At 46.2% G+C, this 23,740-nt stretch overlaps 1 protein-coding gene across 2 annotated transcripts in view; it reads right to left on the bottom strand.

Annotated features, from left to right (window-relative positions):
* Window positions 1-23,740, bottom strand: part of SGCA (sarcoglycan alpha) — a 133,859-nt gene that overhangs the window by 12,185 nt on the left and 97,934 nt on the right. The window contains exons 8-9 of one of the 2 annotated variants that reach the window (XM_085617319.1): window positions 14,316-14,342; window positions 12,109-12,294 (exon numbers count right to left, since the gene is read on the bottom strand). In XM_085617319.1, coding sequence (XP_085473445.1) covers window positions 12,109-12,294; window positions 14,316-14,342 — 213 coding nt within the window. Of the gene's footprint in view, window positions 1-12,104; window positions 12,295-14,315; window positions 14,343-23,740 lie in introns of those variants that run through there. The other variant, XM_085617401.1, reaches the window with a different exon arrangement.

The following is a 23,740-nucleotide window of genomic DNA, read 5'->3' as shown; positions in this document are numbered from 1 at the left end:
ACTGTAAACATTCTGGAACCTAAATGCAATTATGTCTCTGGTATCACTCTCCTCTCACTGAGCCATAATCAAGGTCTCTAATATTTCCTGTAAACAAACAGCTCCTTTCGAGCGTTTCACAATGACTCAATTATCTAGAAATCAGCCGCTCCCGCTGAGCACTAAACAATACCTGAAACTGTCCTGAAAGCCGTTCCTGCTGTGAAAGGAACAAACGAGTTGGCCTTTAATTTTATGATGGTAAGCCGAGCAGACTGGCTAGAATGGCACGATCCTACCTGCATCCAAGGCGAAGGGTTCAGGAAAATAACCTGCCGAGCGTTGTTGCATCCATTTCTCGGCAACCACGATCCCCGCTGCGTCTCAACTCAGCGTCCTCAATAATCCGCACTGAGTATGGGGCGTGGCAGGTAACCTGGTTCCTGGAACATCCACAGGTGGAGTGGTTCTCCAACCTTCTGTCTTCCAAAGGGTTTCTTCCGGGTCCTCTGGGAAGGGTCACTCCTTAAAACTGCAACCGCAAAATCTCAATTGATTTCTATTGGGCACGCACCCATGTTCCCACTTTGCGCACAGCCTCCGTGGGGAATCTGGGTACTTTACTACTTACCTCTGGTGGTTCCTTGTGTCCCCGGCTCCCCAGTGTCTTCTGGTCCAAGTTCTGTTCTCCTTTGCAGCTCGCATTCCACTTTCTTAGTATATGGTTTGGTCTCCCCCTGGAGACCACTGTATTTTGTGCTACTTAACTGATTGCACTTGAAGAATTATTGTATATTGTGTTGATATCGCCGGGTATGAGCTATACCAACGTGATAGTGATATTGTGTTGTAATAAATAGACTTAGTTTTGCTAATAACTGTGTGGTTTCTTTTCATCTAACTTACACTACAGATTAAACTGGTAAAATAAGCTACTTAACACTCCTTCAAGATAAGCCTGAAGCCCTCTCTCTACAGCTATGAATATGAGAGCTTTCTATGGTTAACAAAGACCACTAAAATCGCCAAAAGGGTTGGCTGGATTAGTGCAAGGTGCATCACTTAAATAAGTGTGCACCATATACTAAGCCAGCCTCCTACAATGGGTCTTCACAGATGCTTCTCCATTGGTCCCAAACAAAAACCCATCATCCAAACACCTTGAAGAGCCCACCCTGAGTCGTTATTGCGATTCAATGAAAGCTGGTGAAAACCAGTGTTTCTGGTATGTGATCTCATTATTGAGTCACCCTTCACTATGCACTTTGGCTTCTGTTGATGTGACAAAGTGCAGTTTTGGTTCTTCAAGCTCCAGTCGGTCACATGTGCTTTGTCTCGTTACAGTGAGATGGTAGTGTGTGGTAGGCATCTCCATGAGAACAAAGTCATCACAGGTGCTTCAGCTTCTGTGTACGCTGCGCACCACATTGCCCGTTATTGCAAATTCTTCACTGGGTTGCAGTGGGCTCTGTCTGCTCCTCCCAACTCAGATCCTCACATTCCTCCTCTTCTAGCAAGCATCTTCTTTATGCAAGGGCACCGCCAGCACCCTTCCTTCGCAGGCAGTCAGCTACTTTCCTCAAGGGAGGCGGAACACAACTCCTCCTGATAGGTTGCTGAACTTTCTGTTTCCCAATCTGGCGATCACAACCCTGGAGCAATGATAAGTTTCTTAGTCAACATATTTTTGGGGCACTAGATGCTGGTAGAGAAATATTGCCAGACTAGCCAGTAGTTTCTACCCCATATATATATACACCAGGTTTTGGGACCTAAGGATTCACAAGTCCCATCCTGGGACCAGTGTCAGACTTCTGCATACTCCTCTAGAGTTTCCCAGCCATAGCCTTTGTCTCACACTGTCAGTGAGAAGGTGGATTGGAGTATGGCGTCTACTCTCAGGGGAGACCAAAAACAAAGACACAAAAGAGGTAGAGCAGGAAAGTGCAGAAGTCTTTTCTATACTTCAAAAGTACCCTGATGTAGCGTGTCACACCACATAATGCAGTGATGTGGACACATGTATTAGGACAGAGAAAATGGTGTCTACAACTACATCTGCTGCGTCACAAAGTAGAAAAAGTCATGTGAACCTGAACACCATTTCATTCCATGGGACAATCCTTGCAAAGCCTTCTGACCCTACACACATCTTGCTGCTCTTGTAGCTCAAGACCAGATGACTACAGACAACAACTCACCCAGAAAGTGACATTCTGATCACAACCTTCCAATGCAGCAAGCTCCAAAGTGAGAGATTGTCCACATGAGGGAAAAACTAAAATCAAGAACAAGAAGATCAAAAGGCATGTCATTGCCACCTACTTCACTCTAAAGAACATAAAAGTGGCTGATGCTTGCAAAGTAGCAGAATGCCATGTGAGGAAGCACATTGGGGCAGTGAACAGAAGGGCTACTACATACCAAGTACGGAGAGCAGCTTAGAACCCACAACCCCCATTGAGCGAACCAGTCAATACAGCAAAGACAGTGCCAAGGTGGCACGTTTTGCTAGCCAGGTTGAACAACTATTTCAAAGCCACCCAATGGTGTAAAGATTAACTGCTATTACATTATGCAGGTGAAGACATATTCAAGCTGTTTGAAGATGGGACCAACCTGAGGGGTGAAGATGACTATGTCTTGGTGGTGGAAGCACTAGAAGCTCACTTCAACCTCCAACTTAACCCTGCCTATGAACGCTTCACAGTGAGGCAGGTGAAACAACAAGAACATGAGACATCTGACGGGCTCGACAAATGAATTGGTCAGCACAGGCACAGAGGATAATACTATGAAAGTAGTAACAGCACAATTCATCCAGGAATGCTGATCATCAGTGCTCCGAGAACTGATCCTGTGAAAACCTGTGATGTCATTAGATGACATCATGACATCCTCACGCTAAGGAGATGATGATCACACAACCTGTTCAGCCTGTGTGCTGAACACATGGAATTGGCCCTAACAAATGTGAAAATTAAAAAAGAACCTGATCTCACCCCACCAATCAAAATAGAGACAATTGTAGCCACAACATGAGTGGGGTGCGGCAAAAACAACATATAATCATGAAAAAATGCTGCACATGAAGACACACATGCAGATACTGTGGGTCTCAGCAACACAGTGCCCAACAAAAGGCAACACCTGCTCAGCCTGTGAATGCAAAGGAGGATGCAGAGGGCATGGCACACAGAGCAGAGTTGTCAGACTTAGAACATGCTTAGTTGGCAACCCTGAAGCAGAGCATCCACCCAGAAGATGGAATGTGGTGACCCTAATCACCAGCAACAACAAAATGAAATAGGAGGACAATATATTTCTCATCTTGTTCACCATCTCCACAAAAGATGCCATAACCCAAATACCTACCTGACAACTGGAAACACTAGTACACCACATAAAAACACCCATCAACACTGAACATCAACGAACATTATGAGCACACACCAGTTCCAAAGAAAAGGCCTAAAACAGCAGCTTAATGAGATAGAACTGTACATATATGCATATTGTAGCAGTGAATCAATCCTACTAGCAGGTAACTTCACAGCCAATATCACATATGGGCCACAAATGACGGAGGCCAAGTTTTATGCACAAAAGCTGGCTCATATATGATGATCACTTGCCAAACGGCTGAGCTCTAAAAATTATTTCATATGAACACCATGGGTGCAAGGCAAACATTGATGAAATAACCAGTGAATTCCAGCCGGTGTTCCCAGGTTGAGGATGTTTTTTAAAGTAAAATTGGTACACCTGCACATTCAACTGTCAGTACAACCCACTGCCCTCCAATACAAAAAAATACCTTTTCAACTCAGATCAGTGGTAGAACAATAATTAAAAATACTTGAAGACATTGACATAATTGAGAAAGTGGCTGGCCCGATACATTCAGCCATGATAGTAACAACAAAGCCATAACAAACAGGAGTGGTACAAATCTGTATACATATGAGACTACCAAACAAAACAGAAGAGCCATATCACTCCCTTAATAGATTATATTCTTTAAAATTTAAATAGGGTACAATGTTTCTTCAAGCAGGATCTTAATATGTTTTATCAAGAACTCCAGGTAGATAATGCAAGCTGATATACAACCACATTCTTAACCCGCATAGGCCTCAGAAGACACAAACTTTAGTATCTCCTCTGGTGCAGAGATATTCAAAAACACAACCTATTCTCTATCTGAGCATTCTAAACGTTAATGGCGACATTAAAATCCATGCTGAAAAGATCCATGGACACCGCCACTAAAGATAAACCACTCAAAGTATATGCGACTATGGGCCTAACACTACAAAAACTGAGATTTGTCTTCCTCTCAGACATAAATGATTTCTATGAGAGCATTTTCTCTCGAAATGATGTCAGTGTAGAACTGCAAACGTTGCAGATTTCAAAGAAGCCCAAGTCCCAGAGAATTTATTGAACATTAGAAAATTTCTAGGCATGGTGACTTACTGCAGGAGATGAATTCCTAATTTATTGACTCTCACAGAAATCTTCTGACAACTCACCAGAACCAAGACTCCGAGGCACTGGAATGCAGAACATCAAGATACCGTCTCAAAGATCAAAAACAAATTGTCTATCACGCCAGTCTGTAAATTATTCTCTCCCACATAAAGACAACTCTGAAGAGCATATTAACCTAATTGTTCAAGGAGCTTGCCCCAAAGCTCTATCCATCCATGAAATAGGGGATGCCACAGCAAAAGACACACCTTAAGTTAACACCACATGCATCTCAGTCGAATGAATGGAAGATTTTTCTTTCAAAAGTCATTCACCAAGAACCAAAAAACAGCAAAACAGTAGTTGTAATCTAAACAGGGCTGGACTGGCCGTAGCGGGCACCGGGCATTTTTCCGGGGGGGGGGGGGGGCGGAAAGGTGGGGGCGGTTTTCGAGTGGAGGAGGCTGGTTTTGTTACTGGGGAGCGGTTTTGTTGCAGTGCTGCAATGTCAGCCCCCGTTACAAAAGCGGCAGCAGTGGGGCTAAAGCAGCTGGCAGCCGTGCTAAAGCAACAGCACTGCTTCTGACTAGCAAACGTGACATGCCGTCCCACCCTCCACTACACGCCCCCCAGGGGCCGGTCCAGCTGCATTGCCAGGACTCGGTTGTGTGAATCTAAAGAATGAAATGAAAAAAATAAGCACCCCTCCTGAATGGGTACTATCATGAAGACATTAAATAAAAGTGGCCGTGATGCTGAGAAATTGGGTTGTGCAACTAGAACATCAAGGTCACGAAGGAATAGTTAAGACCAAATCCTGCCTGTGGGAGAAACTGTGGTTCTGTGCAAACTCCATAATGTGCCAGGAACCCTTTGTACCAGTCATCACAGAAAAGGCCTGCAGGGGACTGGTTCTAACTCAGAGCACACCTCTGTGGGATCCCCAATGGGCAACATCTAATGGCGGCGCAAGATGGTGGTGCAAGATGCTTACACCAAGTTAAAGCAAGTGAAATAGTGAACTTTACTGTGTTTGATAAATTCTGATACAAGTTAGAGAAAACATTTGCCTCATATGGTATATCTGAAACACTGAAGACAGACAATGGACCTCCATTTCAAGGTAAGGAATTCAATGCACGACAGTACTTAGAATAATGCACAGGAAGGTCAAACCAAGATGGTCTCAGGCTAAAGGAGAAATGGAGTGCCTCATGCGCACCTTCAGCAAACCCTTGAGGATAGCAGTTGAGCATTATGGTACTATAGCGAAGGCCATCCACCAATTCCTGAGAGCATACAGGATTACACTGCACTGCACAACTAACTGTGTGAAATGAATGATTAATAGTTATATAGCGGACGACTACTCGATGAGTGCGGGCCGGCGCTTGGTATAAAAGAACAAGTAGGAGGTTGGAGGAACAGTCGAGTGCAAGCAGCCCGATGAAAGTTTAAATGGGTAGGTTTTCAAGGATCTTTTAAAGGTTACTTCATCTGTAATGGATCTCAGATGGAGAGGCATTTGGTTTCAGATCTTTGTGGCAAGGAGGTTCCCCTTATCTTTTCTTCTAAAATGGGGGACTGATAACAGGTGTGCATTGCTAAAGCGCAACACCGTACCAGGTCTGTACTCGAGAATCCACTCCTTCAAGTAACTGGGTCCGTTATTGTGAAGAGCTAGATAAGCTACTGTTAGCACTTTGAACATGAGTCACTTATGGACTTGCAACCAGTGTAGCTGCTCTTGAAATTGAGAAACAGGGGAGTGTTTTGGCAACCTATAGAGGAGGCGGACAGCCATGTTCCGTGTAACCTGGAGACGTAGTAGATAGTCCGGAATTCCCAGGTACAGAACATTGCCGTAATCCGGCCTCAACAGAATAAAAACTCTGACCACTGTAACCTGCACTTCACATGGAAGGTAGCTCCGGAATTTCTTGAGCATTTTTAGGATCCAACCTCAGGATTTCACTACTGCTGCAATCTGGGCTTTTAAGGAGAGATGTGTATCAAACAGATTGCCCAGATTTCTTGCCACCTTCGTTGGAGGGCGGGGTGTTTCTACCGGGCCAAGCTCCTGTCCACCCAGGCAGGGAGTCGGACCAAACAGCACAATCTCTGTTTTGTCTGAGTTGCATTGTAGCTGATTTGTTCTGAACCAGCCCAGTAGAGCATTCATGCAGATTGGAAACATTTGTTTAGCCATCACTGAATCTCCTTCGTACGTCAGCAATAGCTTTGTATCATCAGCATAAGATATGACCTTGATGGTGAAGGGCTTGACCAGAAATGCTAGTGGGATCATATAAACATTAAAAAGAGTGGGGATCGGGGAGGAGGCCTCAGAAACTCCCCTGAGATCCATAGCACCTCCTCTCTTTGTGCCCAACTGCATCCTCTAGTATCTTGATGCTCCTCCTACTGAGAAATGCAATTTTAAACAGTTGGATCCATGCTAGTTGGTTACTACAAAACATTACAAATTCTGGTCTTGTTACTCGGTGGGGGGGAACTGTGTCCGGTGATAAATAGCCCTCAGTGCATTCCCTGTCTAGAAGAAACGAACAACACAGAGGCACACTATGCTCAAAAGACAGGGGCGCCTTGCATTGACAAGCAGGTCAGCATGCATTATGGTATGTGCAGCACAATGTCAACCAGCCAACCCCTTTAATCGATGTGCTGTCACCACATTTACCATCTGAGGGCTAACCAGGCAGCGGGAATGCCCCAGTCCAGCACCATCTTGTGTTCACAATGACTAGGGTCTGTAGTACATGAACTTCAAAATTCAACATTGTTGTTGACACCTATCAGATGCTTTATATAGGTGAGTTTTATTTAGTGATTCTTGGACCTATTGGCAGCTTTTGATGCAGTTGGTTAGGAATTATAACATAAACCCTGTCCAAACAGATACAGAATCTTTACACTGCTTAAATTGTATTTATTTGAAAGCTAGCCAAACATGAACTGCAAAAATTCAATCTCTCAGTCTACGTCCACCCCATTTGGTATCCCACAAGGTTCGCTGCTTACTCCTGTCCTCTGCAATCTAAGATTGGAACCATCAAAGGAATTCATAGAGAAGCTCGGAGTACTGTATCCCCACTATGCAGAGAATGCCCAGCTTTACATTAAAATATAACAGACACATCCATTAACCTTATCAAGAACTGCCATGCCCAAATACAGGATTGAATGACACAAGGAAAATTGAACCTAGACCTCAACAAAACCAAGTTATCTTGTTTATAAGCTCTGACTCGAACAATAGTATGTTTGCTGATATGAAACTCCTTCATCTTACACAGCTCTAGACAAATGACTTTATTTTCAACAGTGTAAGAATGCCATGGCCAAAAGGGCACACTCAGAATGCTAAAATGATCAAACCCCTCGATGAGTAGCCAGGCAACATCTTGCTTCGCCGCAGCAATCAGCGAGATCCTGCACACTCAGATGCCCGTTACCGTAGGCTCACTGTCTAACCACTGTGCCAGCGGGCCCACCACATGCTGCTACCACTTTGACTCTGCTGAAGATTTAGTCATGGAGCACATCTCAGCCCTTTAAGATGCTAGTAGGGGTGGGCGATAAATTCTGCTCCACCAGCAGAGTTGGCAGAGTTTTGGCCACTCGTCTTTAAGAATGTAATGCGGAGTTCCAGCCAAATGCCATCATGGCAGAGTTTTTTCTTGTGCTTGGCTCCTCAACTGTTCGCTGGCGTGCGAGTGCGAGAATTGGCATCCCATAGCATGATTTTCAGATGCTAGGAGGGCACCCAGCAAGATTTTTCCAACTCAGGCGCTCGAAACCGTTCACGGTGAGAAACTGATGCTCAAGTAGAAAATCTACCCAACTGGAAGCAAAAGCAACTCGAATAGCAGCACTCTGGCGTGCCATGTGGTGCTATTTGCACTGATTTTTCAGCACAGAACAAGCTCTCAGCACTAAAAATCAGCACAAACAGCACGATGTCCCAATTTTCGAACGTTCATAGAACTTCACGAAATCTTGCGGGGTTTTCATTTACATCAGCGGCATGCCGAGTTCCACCCACCCCTAGATGCGAGTCGACTCTTGGAGCTCGGCAGTCGTGCTAGCATTCTATCTGCTGCCCCTCCATCCTTTTTAAGGCTGTACATTTGGATTCCTAACTACCTGAAAAATAATCCTAAATCTGGTGGTGGCATAAGGATACAGAGTTCCAGCCTTCTCTACCTGCAACCCCTGCTAAAGTAAATCTGCACCAAGAGTATGGAATAGTGGCACCAGACAGGACCCTTCAATTTCACTGTTTAAAAACAGTCTGGAGAGCCATCTGATTCTGAAACACCTAAATTGGAAAGTATATCTTTGTGCAGTTCTTGGTACCATTCAGAACGCGCCAGGAGTGTCCTCAGCTTTGCTTACAATTTCCCAATCACTCTTTCACCCTGCTTGGTCAATCCCACCTCATCTTTTTCTACATCTTAATATCCTTTTTTTTCTCACACCCTCCATACCTGCTCACCTCTCCTCTCCCACTCGCATCTCTCCACCCTATCCTACTTCTTCCTCCTATGCACCCTGCTTTGTGTTCCATCTACTATCTGCTTAACATTCCACACAGCACCTCAAAATCCTGAATTAAAACATAAATGCCATTTTTATGGCATTTATGTTACTGTACGTATCCATATTTATTTTTTTCTAATTATTATTTGTGTTTATTCATATTTATTTATTTAAGTTGAAATGAGAATATTTTCGCATTTATTTAACCAATAAATGTGCACTCATACTTGAATGCCTGACAGGTTTCAATGCTACGAATGCCTATTGAGGATAAGTCTATAGACTTAAATGAAAACATGCACATTCTAGATTATACCTTGTGAACATCTACAGCTGTTTATGCTTCATTAGGAAACTTCCACTTTTTTGTAATTCCCTTTACTGTCAAAGGCTTGTCACTCGTGAATGACTGTTATTTTGAATCACTCAAGATGCAAACTAATATCCGTTTTTATCCATATCTCAAAATAGATACAGACAGGAAAATAGATGGTCTTATGCCTGTGTTTATTTGCAATGAAATTAATAAAAAAGGAAAACTGGAAGCCATAATTCTCATTAGTCCAATTGTAAAGATGACTATTCTCTCTTGAGCCAGTGATGTAACCATTCTAACTCCTCCTGGACCTCTCGGCTGCATTCGACACCATCTCCCACCATACCCTAGTCACCAGACTCCACGACGTCGGCATCCGCGGCAAGGCCCTCGACTGGATACGCTCCTTCCTCACTCTCAGAACTCAGAGGGTCAGACTCCCTCCCTACCTCGCGGAACCGACAGAGACCATCTGTGGAGTGCCCCAGGGCTTCTCTATCAGCCCTACCCTCTTCAATGTCTACATTGCCCCCCTCGCCGTGGTGGCTTCTCCGCTACGGCGGAGGAGTGTCGCCCCAATGCTTTTAAGCAGTGCAACGTTAACGTAAAGGTTAACGTAAAGGAAACATAAAATGATAATAACTTTAATTTATTATCATTTTATGTTTCTGTGCTGCTTTGTTTGCGGACAGGCGGGCATGCAGGGCTGCTCTGCTCTCGGAGGAGGGCAGGGGAGGATGGGTTTGCCTACTCCTAAGTGCGCAATGACTGTTTGGTCGGCCCTCTTGGGCCGCCCAAACCAGTCATGTTCACTTTCCCAATTCTCCATGCCGGCTGCATTACAGCCTGCGTGGAGAACATGCACAGGCCCCCATTCCCTGGTTGAGCGTTGAACCATGATGCTCAAAACCAATCACAAAGCTGCATTGCAGCCTTGTGATTGGTCAGGGGAGCCTGGCTGTGCTTCCTGTTCCTCGAGTCAAGACGAGGAGAGCAGGAGCAGAGAAGCGGGACCCGGAGACAAGGTTTTTTTGTTTTTTTTTACATTAACCAAAACCCCCCACATGCCCTTCCCCACACCCGCAAGCCATGCCAGCTGCCACTGCCCCCTCGCAACCATCATCAGGAACCACGGGCTCAACATCGTCTCTTAGGCTGACGACACCCAACTGATCCTCTCCCTCACCAAGTAACCCAACATCACCAAACACAACTTCCTAGAAGGGATGAAAGCCGTTGCCACCTGGATGAAGAACAGCTGCCTGAAACCCAACTCAGAAAAGACAGAAGTTCTCATCATTGGCTCCACGCCCTCCTCATGGCATTGGACGACTCCTGGTGGCCCTCCGGCCTCAGAAATCCCCCCACCCCGACGGAACATGCACAAAACCTCGGCATCATACTAGACTCATTGCTCACAATGAACCGCCAGATCAACGCCGTATCCTCAACATGCTTCAACACCCTCTGCATGCTTCGAAAAACTTTTAGATGGATCCCAACCAAATCCTGAAAACTGTCACGTACAAACTCATCAGTAGCATACTGGACTACGGTAATGCTCTCTGCGGAATTAAAAAGAAACTCCTTTGCAGACTCAAGACTGTCCAGAACACCCCAGGCAGACTGATCCTTGACATCCCCCGTCACAGTCACATCATCCAACACCTCCGTGGTCTCCACTGGCTCCCATTCGAAAGAAGAATAATCTTCGAACTCCTCACCCACGCATACAAGGCCCTTCACAATACCAGACGTGCATACCCGAACAGCCACCTCTCCTTCCACGCACCCAAAAGACACCTCCGATCAGCTCAGCTCTCTCTGGCCACCGTTTCATGTATCAACAAGACCAGAACGGGGGGAAAGTCCTTCTCCTACCCCACAGCCAAAGCCTGGAACACCCTCCCTCTCCACCTCCGGCAATCTCCCACATTGCCCCAGTTTAGGAAGGTCCTCAGTGCCTAGAGACCCTCACGGGTGGGTAGCTGCGCTTTACCAACCATGATTGATTGATTGATTGATTGAACTCCCTCCCTCCAGTTGGCCTCCCAAACTCTATCTGGGGATTAAGGTTTCACAATGCTTACCTTTGAGTCTCTGTATGTCTACTATGGTTATGATCACTCAAGGCGCTGTTGTAATTAATCATCTACTTTGAATCGAGTTGCTAATGTTTTTGTTTTCTTGCTCATTTTTGTAAAGCCCTCTGACATCCATCTAGACTACTCTGCAAACCAACTAGCTTGTAGAAAGGCTCAGTGATCTGAGCGCTTATCACTCACAATGAGAGGAGGTCATGAGTTATAATCCTGGCAGAGCAGACTCAGCCTTCCATCATTCTAAGGTGGGTAAAGTGAGTATTATAACATGGGTAACGGTATCATCTGTTATTCGGATCGCTTAGAAATGGCAGTAGTGTTGCATACATGTTTTTAATAATAATACTGTCGCCTCAATTTGGCCTGATGCACCAGTTACCAGACAGTCTCAGGCACATGCTACAGTTTTTAGAGTTGTACTATGAACAGTGCAGCAGGTGTAGTGGCACCTCGAACCAGCAGTCTTAGTGTCCCACTTCACTCCAAGGCAGGGGCAGAGGAGATAGGGCACTGCTTTGCTTGCACCAGGGCCCATGGCGCCTTTGCTACGCTACTTAAAGTTTATGTTCCTGTTTTCAGTTCCCACACCAATGTGGGCACAGTTAGTCAGCCACATGAACCTAGTATCGCCACCCCCCGCCCTCTGTCGCCAGAACAGTCGGAATAGGCACTTACTTCTGGGCCATGATGAGAGGCACGCAGGCGCTGTCTCTGTGCTGCGTCATAGGAGAGCGCCTCTCGCCTGTGCGCACGTTAAACATGGGCAGCGTGGAGAGCGGTCTGGGCACGTCCCTGCCACGGGCCATCTCCCTCAGCTCTTCTATGTTGATATGGGTGGTGTAGTGATGCAGCATCTGTATACTGAAAGGGTACAGCGAGAGGTAAATTAACTGAGACAGGACACCGACAAGGGGAAAGGGGGAGAGGGAAGAGAGGATATGGAGTGTGGAGAGAGAAGGAGAAACAAAAGACAAAATGGAGTACACGGATAGGGGAAAACGAATCAGAAATAAATGAGAGCAGGGAGTACAAACTGACTGCAAAAGAGAAATTGAGACATCACTGAGCACTGAAGCAAAAGCTAGCGCACTAAGGTGCATATTCACACAATGTATTCACACATGCATGAGCACAGAACATAAACGTGCAAAAGCACAACGTGCAGACTTGGAAGAGCATATAGTCTGGGCGCTGAAAAGCACTTAGCATATCATTTCACAGACGCTTACAATGTAAGTGAATGTGCCTACAGCACAGAAGTGCAGCGCATGGAAGTGCACAGACACATCATATGGAACTTAAGTGAACGTACAAATGGAAGCGTATAACCAGTGTATGGAAATGCACATGACCGGATATCTGCAGAGTGGTCAAGTGCATACTCACAGAGCAAATGGACAGCAGGTGAAGCGTGAAAGGCCGCAAAGAAAAAACACTTACACCATAAGACATTATCATATTGGAATGATGATAGCTCCATTGAAGACAATGTTGCAGCAGTGGGCTACAAACACTGGTATAGGCCAGTGGCTGTCAACTTCCCAATGTCCTAATCTTCCCTCTTCCCTGACTCTCCATAGGTTTGTAGATTATAAAAGAGCCAGATGCTGCAGAGAGGAGCATATAGCAAGCCTCCTCCCTTTGCTTTTGGCATCACAGGAGCCTCAGAAAGAGGGATGGGTCATTCTACTCAGCTCCTGTCTCCCCCTGCAATGCTAAGTGAAGAAAAGCAGCCTGGCAGAGCCAAAGGAGAAAAATAGGCTGACTGCTGCCCACTGTCACACCTCCTAATGTGCGTGAACGTTAGCTATCTTCTTATTGGTCATCCTCTGTAAGCTTCCTTCTTCTCCATGTGTTTATCCCTCCCCGGAGCATGGGTATATTACTCGTGTCCTTCTACTGCACTTTCTTTCAGGTGTTACATTTTTGCTTTTCTTTCAGCACTCTGCAAGACTGCATGTTTTTGAGCTTTCTCCCACGTGTACTTTTCCCAATCCATGTTTCTCCACCGTCTCTCCTGCCCACTGACTCTGTTGTCCATCTGCTTTCCGCTAGCCCCTCCCTGCCGCCCTCTGATTTCCATCTACTTGCCCCTCCCTGCCGCCCTCTGTTGTCCACCTGCTTGCTCCAGCCCCTCTTAATCACCCTGCATTGTCCATGTGCTTGCCCCATCCCTTCGAGATCGCCCTCTGTTGTCTGCCTGCTTGTCCCTAGCCCCTCCCTTCTACCCTCTGTTGTCCATCTGGTGCCCCAGCCCCTCCTGCACTAACTCCATAGTCCATGTGCTCACTCACCTGCATCCTTGCAACCCACCCTCAATGTTGCCTCCCTCACTCCAAGTTGCCCCCCTTCCTCCCTCTGTATTACCTCCCACCTTCCATCCCTCCCGCCATGTTGCCTGCATCCCAGCGCTTTTTGTATTGATTACTCTTAGCATGCTGTACAGCAGATGTGCTGAAGTACAACTTGGCTAGAAAACATAGACAAAGCCAATAGCTCTGGTAGGCAAGACCTACTGACTTTGCCAATGCTTGTTTCTAATTAGGGTGTTCCACCCTCTTGGGGCTGATTGTTCTAATAGCCTTATAGCCCATCGCTGCAGGCTCTACTGGCCATCAAGAGGCCTGCTCCCTTGTTATAGGCTGGCCTTTAATGGCCAGTGTGGCTCTCTATGGCTGGCTATAAAGGCTACAATCACCTACAGCACCAAAGGCCACAGAGAGCAAACACTGACAGCCTGAGAAGCCACAGAGAACAACCAATTGTATCATGAGAGGCCCCAGAGATCAACCACGCACAACATGAGTAGCAACAGAGAACAAAACGAGACGTGTGGCACAGGTATTGAACCTACATGGCAAAGAAAAACATTGTTAACTTACTCAGATGTCTTGGCGTCTCTTTTCTCCCTGTGAATAAAAGGAGAGAGATTGAAGGCCATCACCATTAGCACGAAGAGCAATGAAAACTGAGTATACCCCGGCACTCAAGAAGTTAAATCTCTTCTCATATATTGCTTTAATAAGCTTTCTCCATAGTAAACTCCGTCATTAGTATATCACTGGTCAGACAGCATAAATACATTTCTCAATTCTTTACTCATGAAACAAAGATAATTAAATCAAAGTTACAAGCAGACCCCTGTTACAAAAAACATTTTTTGGAAGGAGAAATTTTTGTACAGAAAGTTCACAGTTGTGCAATTCCAAGTTGTAAAGAGACCCCTGTTGCAAGGAATATATTGAAAGGGGAAAGCTTGCGCAAAGAGTTTTCAATTTTGTAGTTCCAATCAAGAGCAGCATGGATCCTTATTACAAACTGCCTAAGTTAGGTACAGATTCCAGGAAGATCTCAGGGCAGAGGGCAGCCATAGCTTTATACTTTCATTTTTATTATGCATGGTTCTCTTTCTCCTTCCACCGTTTCTGTGCAACACAAATACGTGTACTTCTGCCCTGCATGCCTTTTTCATTCCCTGTGTTGACAATTCCATCATTTGTGCAGGGGTTGCCTTAACTGTGTGGAAGTATTTCCAATTTAAAAACTTCGTTTTCATTTAATATTTACTTTAATTGTTTAGAAGTTTCTAGTTGTTAAGGGGCATATTTACAACGAGGCGTTAAAAAATTATCGCCGCTTTAGCGGCCGTTTTCGGCCGAAAAGCGGCGATAATTTTATCGGTATATTAGCAAGGTCACGCTAACGCGTGAAACCTTGCTTTAGCGTGGGGATTTCTAACGCCCAGCTTTGCATCTCTAATGAGATGCAAAGTGGGCGTTCCTGACCTGACATGATAGGAGAAATGTCGCTAAGCGACATTTCTCCTATCATCAAGCCCCACGCTATGAAGCATAGCGTCAGGAAAAGTAGCGAAAACACCTGTTATCGCTACTTTCCTGACATCTGCTTCAGGACTGACTTAGCCATGATATCCTATGGAAGGTGGATATCATGGCTAAGTTTGTGAGTCCCTATCAACTAGCTAACGTGAGATTATCGCTGGGTTTCCAGCGATAATCTCACGTTAGCGAGTTAGCGCTAGGATTTTTATCGCCGATGAGTGAGATAAGCGTTGCTAATAGCACGCTATCTCAGCGATAAAAATCGGCGCTAGCCGGCGATAATTATCTGAGCGCTAAGTGCGCTCAGCAATAATTATCGCCGGTTGTTGTTGATATGCCCCTAAAAGTTTATTAAATGTGCTAACCCTCCCACCCCCGCATTTACAGCAGTGTCTCTTGTTTTGTGTGAGTATTCCTACGTTTAGCGCAGTAGTTAGTGCAGTCCAGCTAGTTTGCATGAATAGTCTCAGATTTTATGGAAGTCTACCTAGTTCCGTGGGAATATTCCTATATTTGTGACAGCCTACCTCGTTTTCTTCGATTATTTCTAATTTTATTTGAGCCTAGTGCCTTTCTTAGGAGTATCCTTAGCTTAGCAGGGGTTTACCTAGACTAGTAAATGGGTGTCAAGAGTGTTTGCATTCTACAGGTTCTTGGGAGTATTTCTAATTTTATGACAGTCTTTTATCTGAATATTCCTAGTTTTATCACAGTGTACTTAGTCTTGTAGGCGTATTCCTAATTTTCTGGGAGCCTCGCTCATACCCTCACTTAATAGGAGTTTACATAAATTTGTGGTTGTCTTTCAGGTTTTATAGCATTTGACTGAGTTTCGTTGGAGCACTTCTAAATTTAGGGGAGCCTACCTAGTTTATGGTTGTATTCCTACTTTTCCTACTTTTATGGCAATATACATATTTTTGCAGTCGTATTGATAGTTGTATCAAAGGCCTATCTACTTTTGTGGCAGTATTCCTTGTTTATAGAAGCCTGGCTCGGGTTGTGGGAGTACGTCTAGTTGTATGAGGGCCTTACTAGTTTTGTAACTGTATTCCTGGGTTTAGGGCACTCTATAATGGTTATGTGGGAGTATTTCTACTTTTGTGGGAGTTTTCCTAGTTTATGGTAGCTTGCCTCGGGTTGTGGGAGTACGCCTAGTCGTATGAGGGCCTTACTAGTTTTGTAACTGTATTCCTGGGTTTAGGGCACCCAATCAGGTTGTGTGGGAGTATTTCTACTCTTGTGGGAGTTTTCCTAGTTTATGGTAGCCTGCCTCGGCTTGTGGGAGTACGCCTAGTCTTATAATGGTCGTCATAGTCTTGTAACTGTATTCCTGGGTTTAGGGCACCTAATCAGGTTTTGTGGGAGTATTTCTACTTTTGTGGGAGTTTTCCTAGTTTATGGTAGCTTGCCTCGGCTTGTGGGAGAATGCCTAGTCTTATAATGGTCGTCCTAGTTTTGTACCTGTATTCCTGGGTTTAGGACACCCTATCAGGTTATGTGGGAGTATTTCTACTTTTGTGGGAGTTTTCCTAGTTTATGGTAGCCTGCCTCGGCTTGTGGGAGTATGCCTAGTCTTATAATGGTCGTCCTAGTTTTGTACCTGTATTCCTGGGTTTAGGGCACCCTATCAGGTTATGTGGGAGTATTTCTACTTTTGTGGGAGTTTTCCCAGTTTATGGTAGCCTGCCTCGGCTTGTGGGAGTATGCCTAGTCTTATAACGGTCGTTTTAGTTTTGTAACTGTATTCCTGGGTTTAGGGCACCCTATCAGGTTATGTGGGAGCATTTCTACTTTTGTGGGAGTTTTCCTAGTTTATGGAAGCCTGCCTCGGCTTGTGGGAGTATGCCTAGTCTTATAATGGTCATCCTGGTTTTGTACCTGTATTCCTGGGTTTAGGGCACCCTATCAGGTTATGTGGGAGTATTTCTACTTTTGTGGGAGTTTTCCTAGTTTATGGTACCCTGTCTCGGCTTGTGGGAGTATGCCTAGTCTTATAACGGTCGTCCTAGTTTTGTAACTGTATTCCTGGGATTAGGGCACCCTATCAGGTTATGTGGGAGTATTTCTACTTTTGTGGGAGTTTTCCTAGTTTATGGAAGCCTGCCTCGGCTTGTGGGAGTATGCCTAGTCTTATAATGGTCGTCCTGGTTTTGTACCTGTATTCCTGGGTTTAGGGCACCCAAACAGGTTTTGTGGGAGTATTTCTACTTTTGTGGGAGTTTTCCTAGTTTATGGTAGCCTGCCTCGGCTTGTGGGAGAATGCCTAGTCTTATAATGGTCGTCCTAGTTTTGTACCTGTATTCCTGGGTTTAGGGCGCCCAAACAGGTTTTGTGGGAGTATTTCTACTTTTGTGGGAGTTTTCCTAGTTTATGGTAGCCTGCCTCAGCTTGTGGGAGTATGCCTAGTCTTGTAATGGTCGTCCTAGTTTTGTAACTGTATTCCTGGGTTTAGGGCACCCTATCAGGTTATGTGGGAGTATTTCTACTTTTGTGGGAGTTTTCCTAGTTTATGGAAGCCTGCCGTGGCTTGTGGGAGTATGCCTAGTCTTGTAATGGTCGTCCTAGTTTTGTACCTGTATTCCTGGGTTTAGGGCACCCAAACAGGTTATGTGGGAGTATTTCTACTTTTGTGGGAGTTTTCCCAGTTTATGGTAGCCTGCCTCGGCTTGTGGGAGTATGCCTAGTCTTATAATGGTCGTCATAGTCTTGTAACTGTATTCCTGGGTTTAGGGCACCCTATCAGGTTATGTGGGAGGATTTCTAGTTTATAAGAGTCTACCTGGTTTCGGGGTTGCAGTCCTAGGTTTATGGGAGTGTTTTTAATTTTGTAGGTATATTCCTAGTTGTACAATAGTCTCACTTGATTTCTGATATGATTCCTAGTTTTTCCGAATGTACAGAGTATAAAGACGGATTCTTGACATTCCCTCTACAGTGAATTTCTCGAGAAATTGTAAATAAGTTCTGTGACCTGGATCTGATTAGAGCAGCGGTCCGTTTGGCCAAGGTATACCCTAATCTCTAACTAAGTTCCCTCTAGTGAATTTGTCATCACCCATCCATATTCTTCTATTTAATCCCATCAATTTAATACAATTGTGTGGGACTCCTAAACCGCAGGCAAGAGGTAACAGAGACGACTGTGGCCTAGCCGCGTACTTCATCCGCATTCTAGTGAAATGTACCACACACACAGTTGCTCTCCAGTGCATCCCTGGACATGCAGCTCCTCTGTCTCCCAGCATGCACTGAAATCATAATAATGAATACATATAATAAAAGATCCTTGAGCACCCCTAGAGGCCACAGCCTAGGAGAGCAATGAGTCCCCTCATGCAATCCAAGCCAAACCAGGAACTCTCCCTGTCCATTCTGAAGATGAAGAGATGCAGATCCCAGCAAGCAGACCTTCTCCATCTGCACAATCCTCACCAATGTCAGGACCAATCCATCTGCACAATCCTCACCAATGTCAGGACCAATCCATCTGCACAATCCTCACCAATGTCAGGACCAATCCATCTGCACAATCCTCACCAATGTCAGGACACCTCCTGCAATTCTAAGAGGAACTGTAAACCCATCTTCTGAAAGTGACCTGGGAATACCCATGCACCTGGAATCACTGCTAATGTGTCGCTTTACATCTGCATGTTTAATTCATTTTTTGCTGGTGAAATGTCCATGAGGGGGATACATTGTGAGTATAACTTGTTATCCCAATTAAAGTGGCTGCTTGTGTTAGAGGGTGACTCAGAATGATGGACTCTTCTATGCTGAGACATTTGTGAGCCTTTTCTGAGGCTAACTGATCCCACAAGGCCATCTGATGAAAGGGAGACACACTACAAACTATTAGACCGAAATATCAAAGCAGCTGTTCTCTAAGCAGTGAGACAAAGGCAGTGGAAGTGAGTGTCTTACTGAGTATGGGACTCCCTACTAGGGCCTAGAATCTTTTAAAATACCTGCACCAAAATTCACTGTGAGACAAACCTCACCAGTTACAGTTAAATGTTGGTGAGTGTCACACCAAGAACCCTTTGGAAAAAATATGAGTACGCTGTGCATTTACTGCACACTTTTACAAAGAGATGGGCTTAATAGAAGTAGGTCTGCAGATAATTCTGAAAGGAAAGGTGAGATTTTCTAGTCATCCAGGGCATGCCAAAAGACACTTGGGGCCAGATGTACGACCATTTACTTTTGCGACTCGCAAATTGCGAAAAATTGCGAGTCGCAATTTGCGAGTCACAAAAGCAATGTACAAAAGTGTCAGAGACACTGTTAGCGATTCCCAATGGGGTCGCAAAATGAAAGGCTCATGGATATTAATGAGCCACTCGCAATTTGCGACCCCATTGGGAATGGCTGGCCCTCCCAGGGATGGTGGCCTGCTGGGCTCAGCAGACCTCCATGTCTGCGACTGCTTTTCAATAAAGCAGTTTTTTTTTTAAATGCAGCCCGTTTTCCTCTAAGGAAAAGGGGCTGCATTTGAAACTTTTTTGTTTCATTTTTTAAGGGCAGGTAGTGGTCCCTGGGATATTTTTGGAGCCTGTCACAAAGGGGAAGGGGTCCCCAGAGGACCCCTTCCCATTTGCGACTCCATTACCACCCTCTTGAAGAGGGCGGTAATTTGCAAGGGTTTTGCGACCGCAATTGCAGTCGCAAAACATTCTTACATGGGGTAGAGACTCGCTATTAGGAAGAGACGCCCTTGGCAGGCCCCTTCCTAATAGCGACTCACAATTCCTAATTAGCGAGTTGCAAATAAACTGCGACTCGCTAATTAGGAATTGTACATTGCCCTGTAGCATTTTGCATGCGCAAACGGGTTGCAAACCTGTTTGCGCATGCAATTTACGGTCGTACATCTGGCCCAGGGCGCTATATTTTTCAGTTGCCAAAACGATGGATCTGCATATAGCTCCCGATACAATAGACTCGAGGCACACCAGCCAATAGTTTGTGACACACGGAAAGAGGGGACTATCTCGCGCAGTGTGATCCATGAAAACACCAGTTTTCAATACTGTGCCAGGTTATAATGCCCATAGGAACACGGGAATGTTGAGAGCTCTATTGAAGACAATGGATACAATGGAGTGGCTCAGGACCAATAAATGTGTCTCCGAAATGCCAATGTTTACCTTTCAGTTTCTTCATATTATATTTGGAATATTCTACCTTCAGTGAGTGGGATTTTCTAATGGTCTTGCAGCCCTTCTGCCTTCGGCAATACCGGTTGTTAAAGGCCCTCAGTCTCGCAAAATCAGGCCACTATATCTGCAGCAGCATTACCAGGCCGCTATATTTGCAGCAGTATAACTAAGCCGCTATATCTGCAGCAGCAAAATCAAGCTGCTCTATCTGCAGCAGTATTACCAGGCCGCTAGATCTGCAGCAGCATAACCTGTCCGCTATATCTGCAGCAGTATAACCAGGCCACTACATCTGCAGCATCATAACCAGGCCCTCTATATCTGCAGCAGCATAACCAGGCCGCTAGATCTGCAGCAGCATAACCTGGCCGCTATATCTGCAGCAGTATAACCAGGCCACTATATCTGCAGCAGCATACCCAGGCCGCTATATCTGCAGCAGCATAACCAGGCCACTATATCTGCAGCATCATAACCAGGCCGCTATATCTTCAGCAGCATAACTTGGCCACTATATCTGCAGCATCATAACCAGTCCCTCTATATCTGCAGCAGCATAACCAGGCCACTATATCTGCAGCAGCATAACCAGGCTGCTAGATCTGCAGCAGCATAACCTGGCCGCTATATCTGCAGCAGCATAACCAGGCCGCTATAGTCACAGCAGTATAACCAGGCAACTATGTAACAAAGCATAGCCAGAGTAGTATCAACATTGCCTGAATATATTTGCAACAATATAACGAGGCCAGTTCGCATAATGCCACAGTATGTAAATAAGCATTGTCAAGCCAGTTTTCACAAAACCGCAATATATGAAGCACCGCAGCGAGGTCAGTACCCTCATTTCTCCAGTGTGTTAAACAAGCAGAGCAGGAGGTACTGGGATTAAAAGTAATGTATTACATTGCTCTCCAATATTATTGTTGATTTCAGGACTATCCTGAGATGATGTTCAGGTATTTGCTCTGGGAGAGAAGAGTTTTTGCTTAGTGCACCTTTCTATTTCTTCCAGTCCTTTTATTTGAAAAGTTTTATATAGCGCTGGCTTGACCCGGAGGTATCAGAGCGCTTTACATGAGGACGAACATTGTTTCAGAGCAATGTTACAAGTTACATGAGTTACTGGAGTGAAGTTACATGCGTTAAAAACATAGATGTTAGGAAAAACAGCAGGCAAGGGGAGAGAGTTCAGGGAGGGGAGGATAGAAGCAGGGGAGGTAGACCAAGAATGAGAGAGGGAAAGAGGTGGGGGAGGGTGAAGGAAAACACAGCCGGGAGACGAGGAGAAACAGTGTCCGACGTCCGGTGTGCTGTGATCCCAGTGGAAGAGATATCATTCCCACACTTCCGCTGTGTGTGGTTCCCTTTGCGCTGTGGACTCTCTCAGAGGGGTCACTGAAACTCCAGGGCATAAATACTGGATTCCTCCCCAACAAGGGGAGAAGGAGTGCTTTGGCAAGAGGCGCCATTCCCACACCTCTGCTGTGTGTGGCTCAATTGACACTGTGGACTCTGTCAGGGGGGACGCTGAGACTCCTGGGTATAAATGCTGGATCCCTCCCCACCATGGGGAGAAGGAGTGCTTTGGTAAAGGGCACACACAATGGTGGAAAATTTAGGGATAATGATGTATTGCGAGGTATAACAGTTTTAGGATCCACTCACGGGGCATCATCATTGTCTGTCCAGGCAGGATGTCTCGGTGGTTGGAGACCTTGGTGGCGTAAGGGCTGCGGCATGAATCTGTCCTGCTAAGTGCGCAGCTCACCTTCTGACTCCATGGGCTCTTGTGTAGAATGGAAGCAGGTAGAGCCTTGCTGGATGGTTGTTGTGCGCTGGATGGCACAGCTTCCAGGAACCAGATATGCAGGCACCATTATGATGTCAGGTAATTGCAAAAGCTTGAACCACTCAACGATGATAAAATTATGTGGGTTTCCCTTAATAGCAGCAGAGCAATGGTGAGGGGCGCTTATGCACGGTGATGTTAGGTCAGCGTGAGGGGAGTAAATACTACTGCAATAGACAGTAGACGCCATCTTAGGGTCGTGCAACACGCTGCTGGATAAGTGTTCGGATAAGGTTCATATTTTGCCTCTTCTCCTGCCCCAAGTATATATCTCCAGTCGCGCCTCACAGCTGGGGGGGAGAAACGGGTCCGGTCACTCCCATGCCCTGTTGTCGAGCCTCCCACCTGCTCCTCACCTCATCTCCCTTAGCGGTAGCAGTTCAGCGGATGCAGGCGAGGTGCAGTGCTGGCCCTGGACCGAAGCCTCACTTCGCTCCGAGCCGATGCCCCGCGGTCACTCGTGACATGGTTTTACAGATTTTCGCTCGCCGCCTCTGCCGGGCGCCTTTTTTCAATGAGTGAGGGTGAGGCACAGTGTAAGCTCCCAGAGCGTGCGGGTAAGCACACAGTTCACTTTACTGGGGAACGTTTCAGTCACCGGAGTGGGAGTCCTCCAGCTGACCGATCTCTCTGGTGTTCACTAGGTCGCTGGCACAGGTCGAAGCTAGAAGCCTGGGTTGCGGCGTCTCCTACTCCGGAGTCGCCGCCATCTTGGATCGTGTTATCCCAGAGCCTGTGCAGTCCGCTCCAGAGGATTTTTTTCTCGTTAGGGAGGCAGCTTGGCTTCTATCCTGCCATCCTTTTAATTCTGGGGCTATTCAGGTCCCTTTTTCTAGTCTCAGGGTGTCGAAGGTCAGGATAGTCCATCAGGATTCGGTCGGGCCGTCGGAGTCATCGGGCAACGCAGCTGCTGCCCTTGTGCACCCAGCTGCCCTTCCTCTCTCTGATAGTTAAGGAACAGTATCCTGGGCTGATTAATCTGTGAGACACACACCAGAACCAGAATCAGAGGCTCAAAGCTCGCCTTACCTGCTGGGGGACTTTGTTGCTGTCCTGTCCTGCCTGCGCTACCGCCGCCACTCCTGGGCCCCTCACGCTGTGTGTCTCCCCTGCCGCCGCTACTCCACCTCGCGGCCGTGAGCAGGGGAAGACTACAGCTCCCAGGCTTCATAGCGGCCGCCGACGCCACCCACGCGCCCGGAGGCGCACAAAAGAACGCGGCTCCCTCGGGGGAACGGGAACCAGAATCGGAGACTCAAAGCTCGCATTACCTGCTGGGGGACTTCGTTGGTGTCCTGTCCTGCCTGCGCTACCGCCGCCACTCCTGGGCCCCTCACGCTGTGTGTCTCCCCTGCCGCCGCTACTCCACCTCGCGGCCGTGAGCAGGGGGAGACTACAGCTCTCAGGCTTCATAGCGGCCGCCGACGCCACCCACGCGCCCGGAGGCG

The sequence above is a fragment of the Triturus cristatus genome, chromosome 1_1 (genome assembly GCF_964204655.1).
Source record: "Triturus cristatus chromosome 1_1, aTriCri1.1, whole genome shotgun sequence".
Taxonomy (NCBI): Eukaryota; Metazoa; Chordata; class Amphibia; order Caudata; family Salamandridae; genus Triturus; species Triturus cristatus.
The sequence above is the reverse complement of the archived record's forward strand: the minus strand, read 5'-3'. Positions and strand labels throughout refer to the sequence as shown.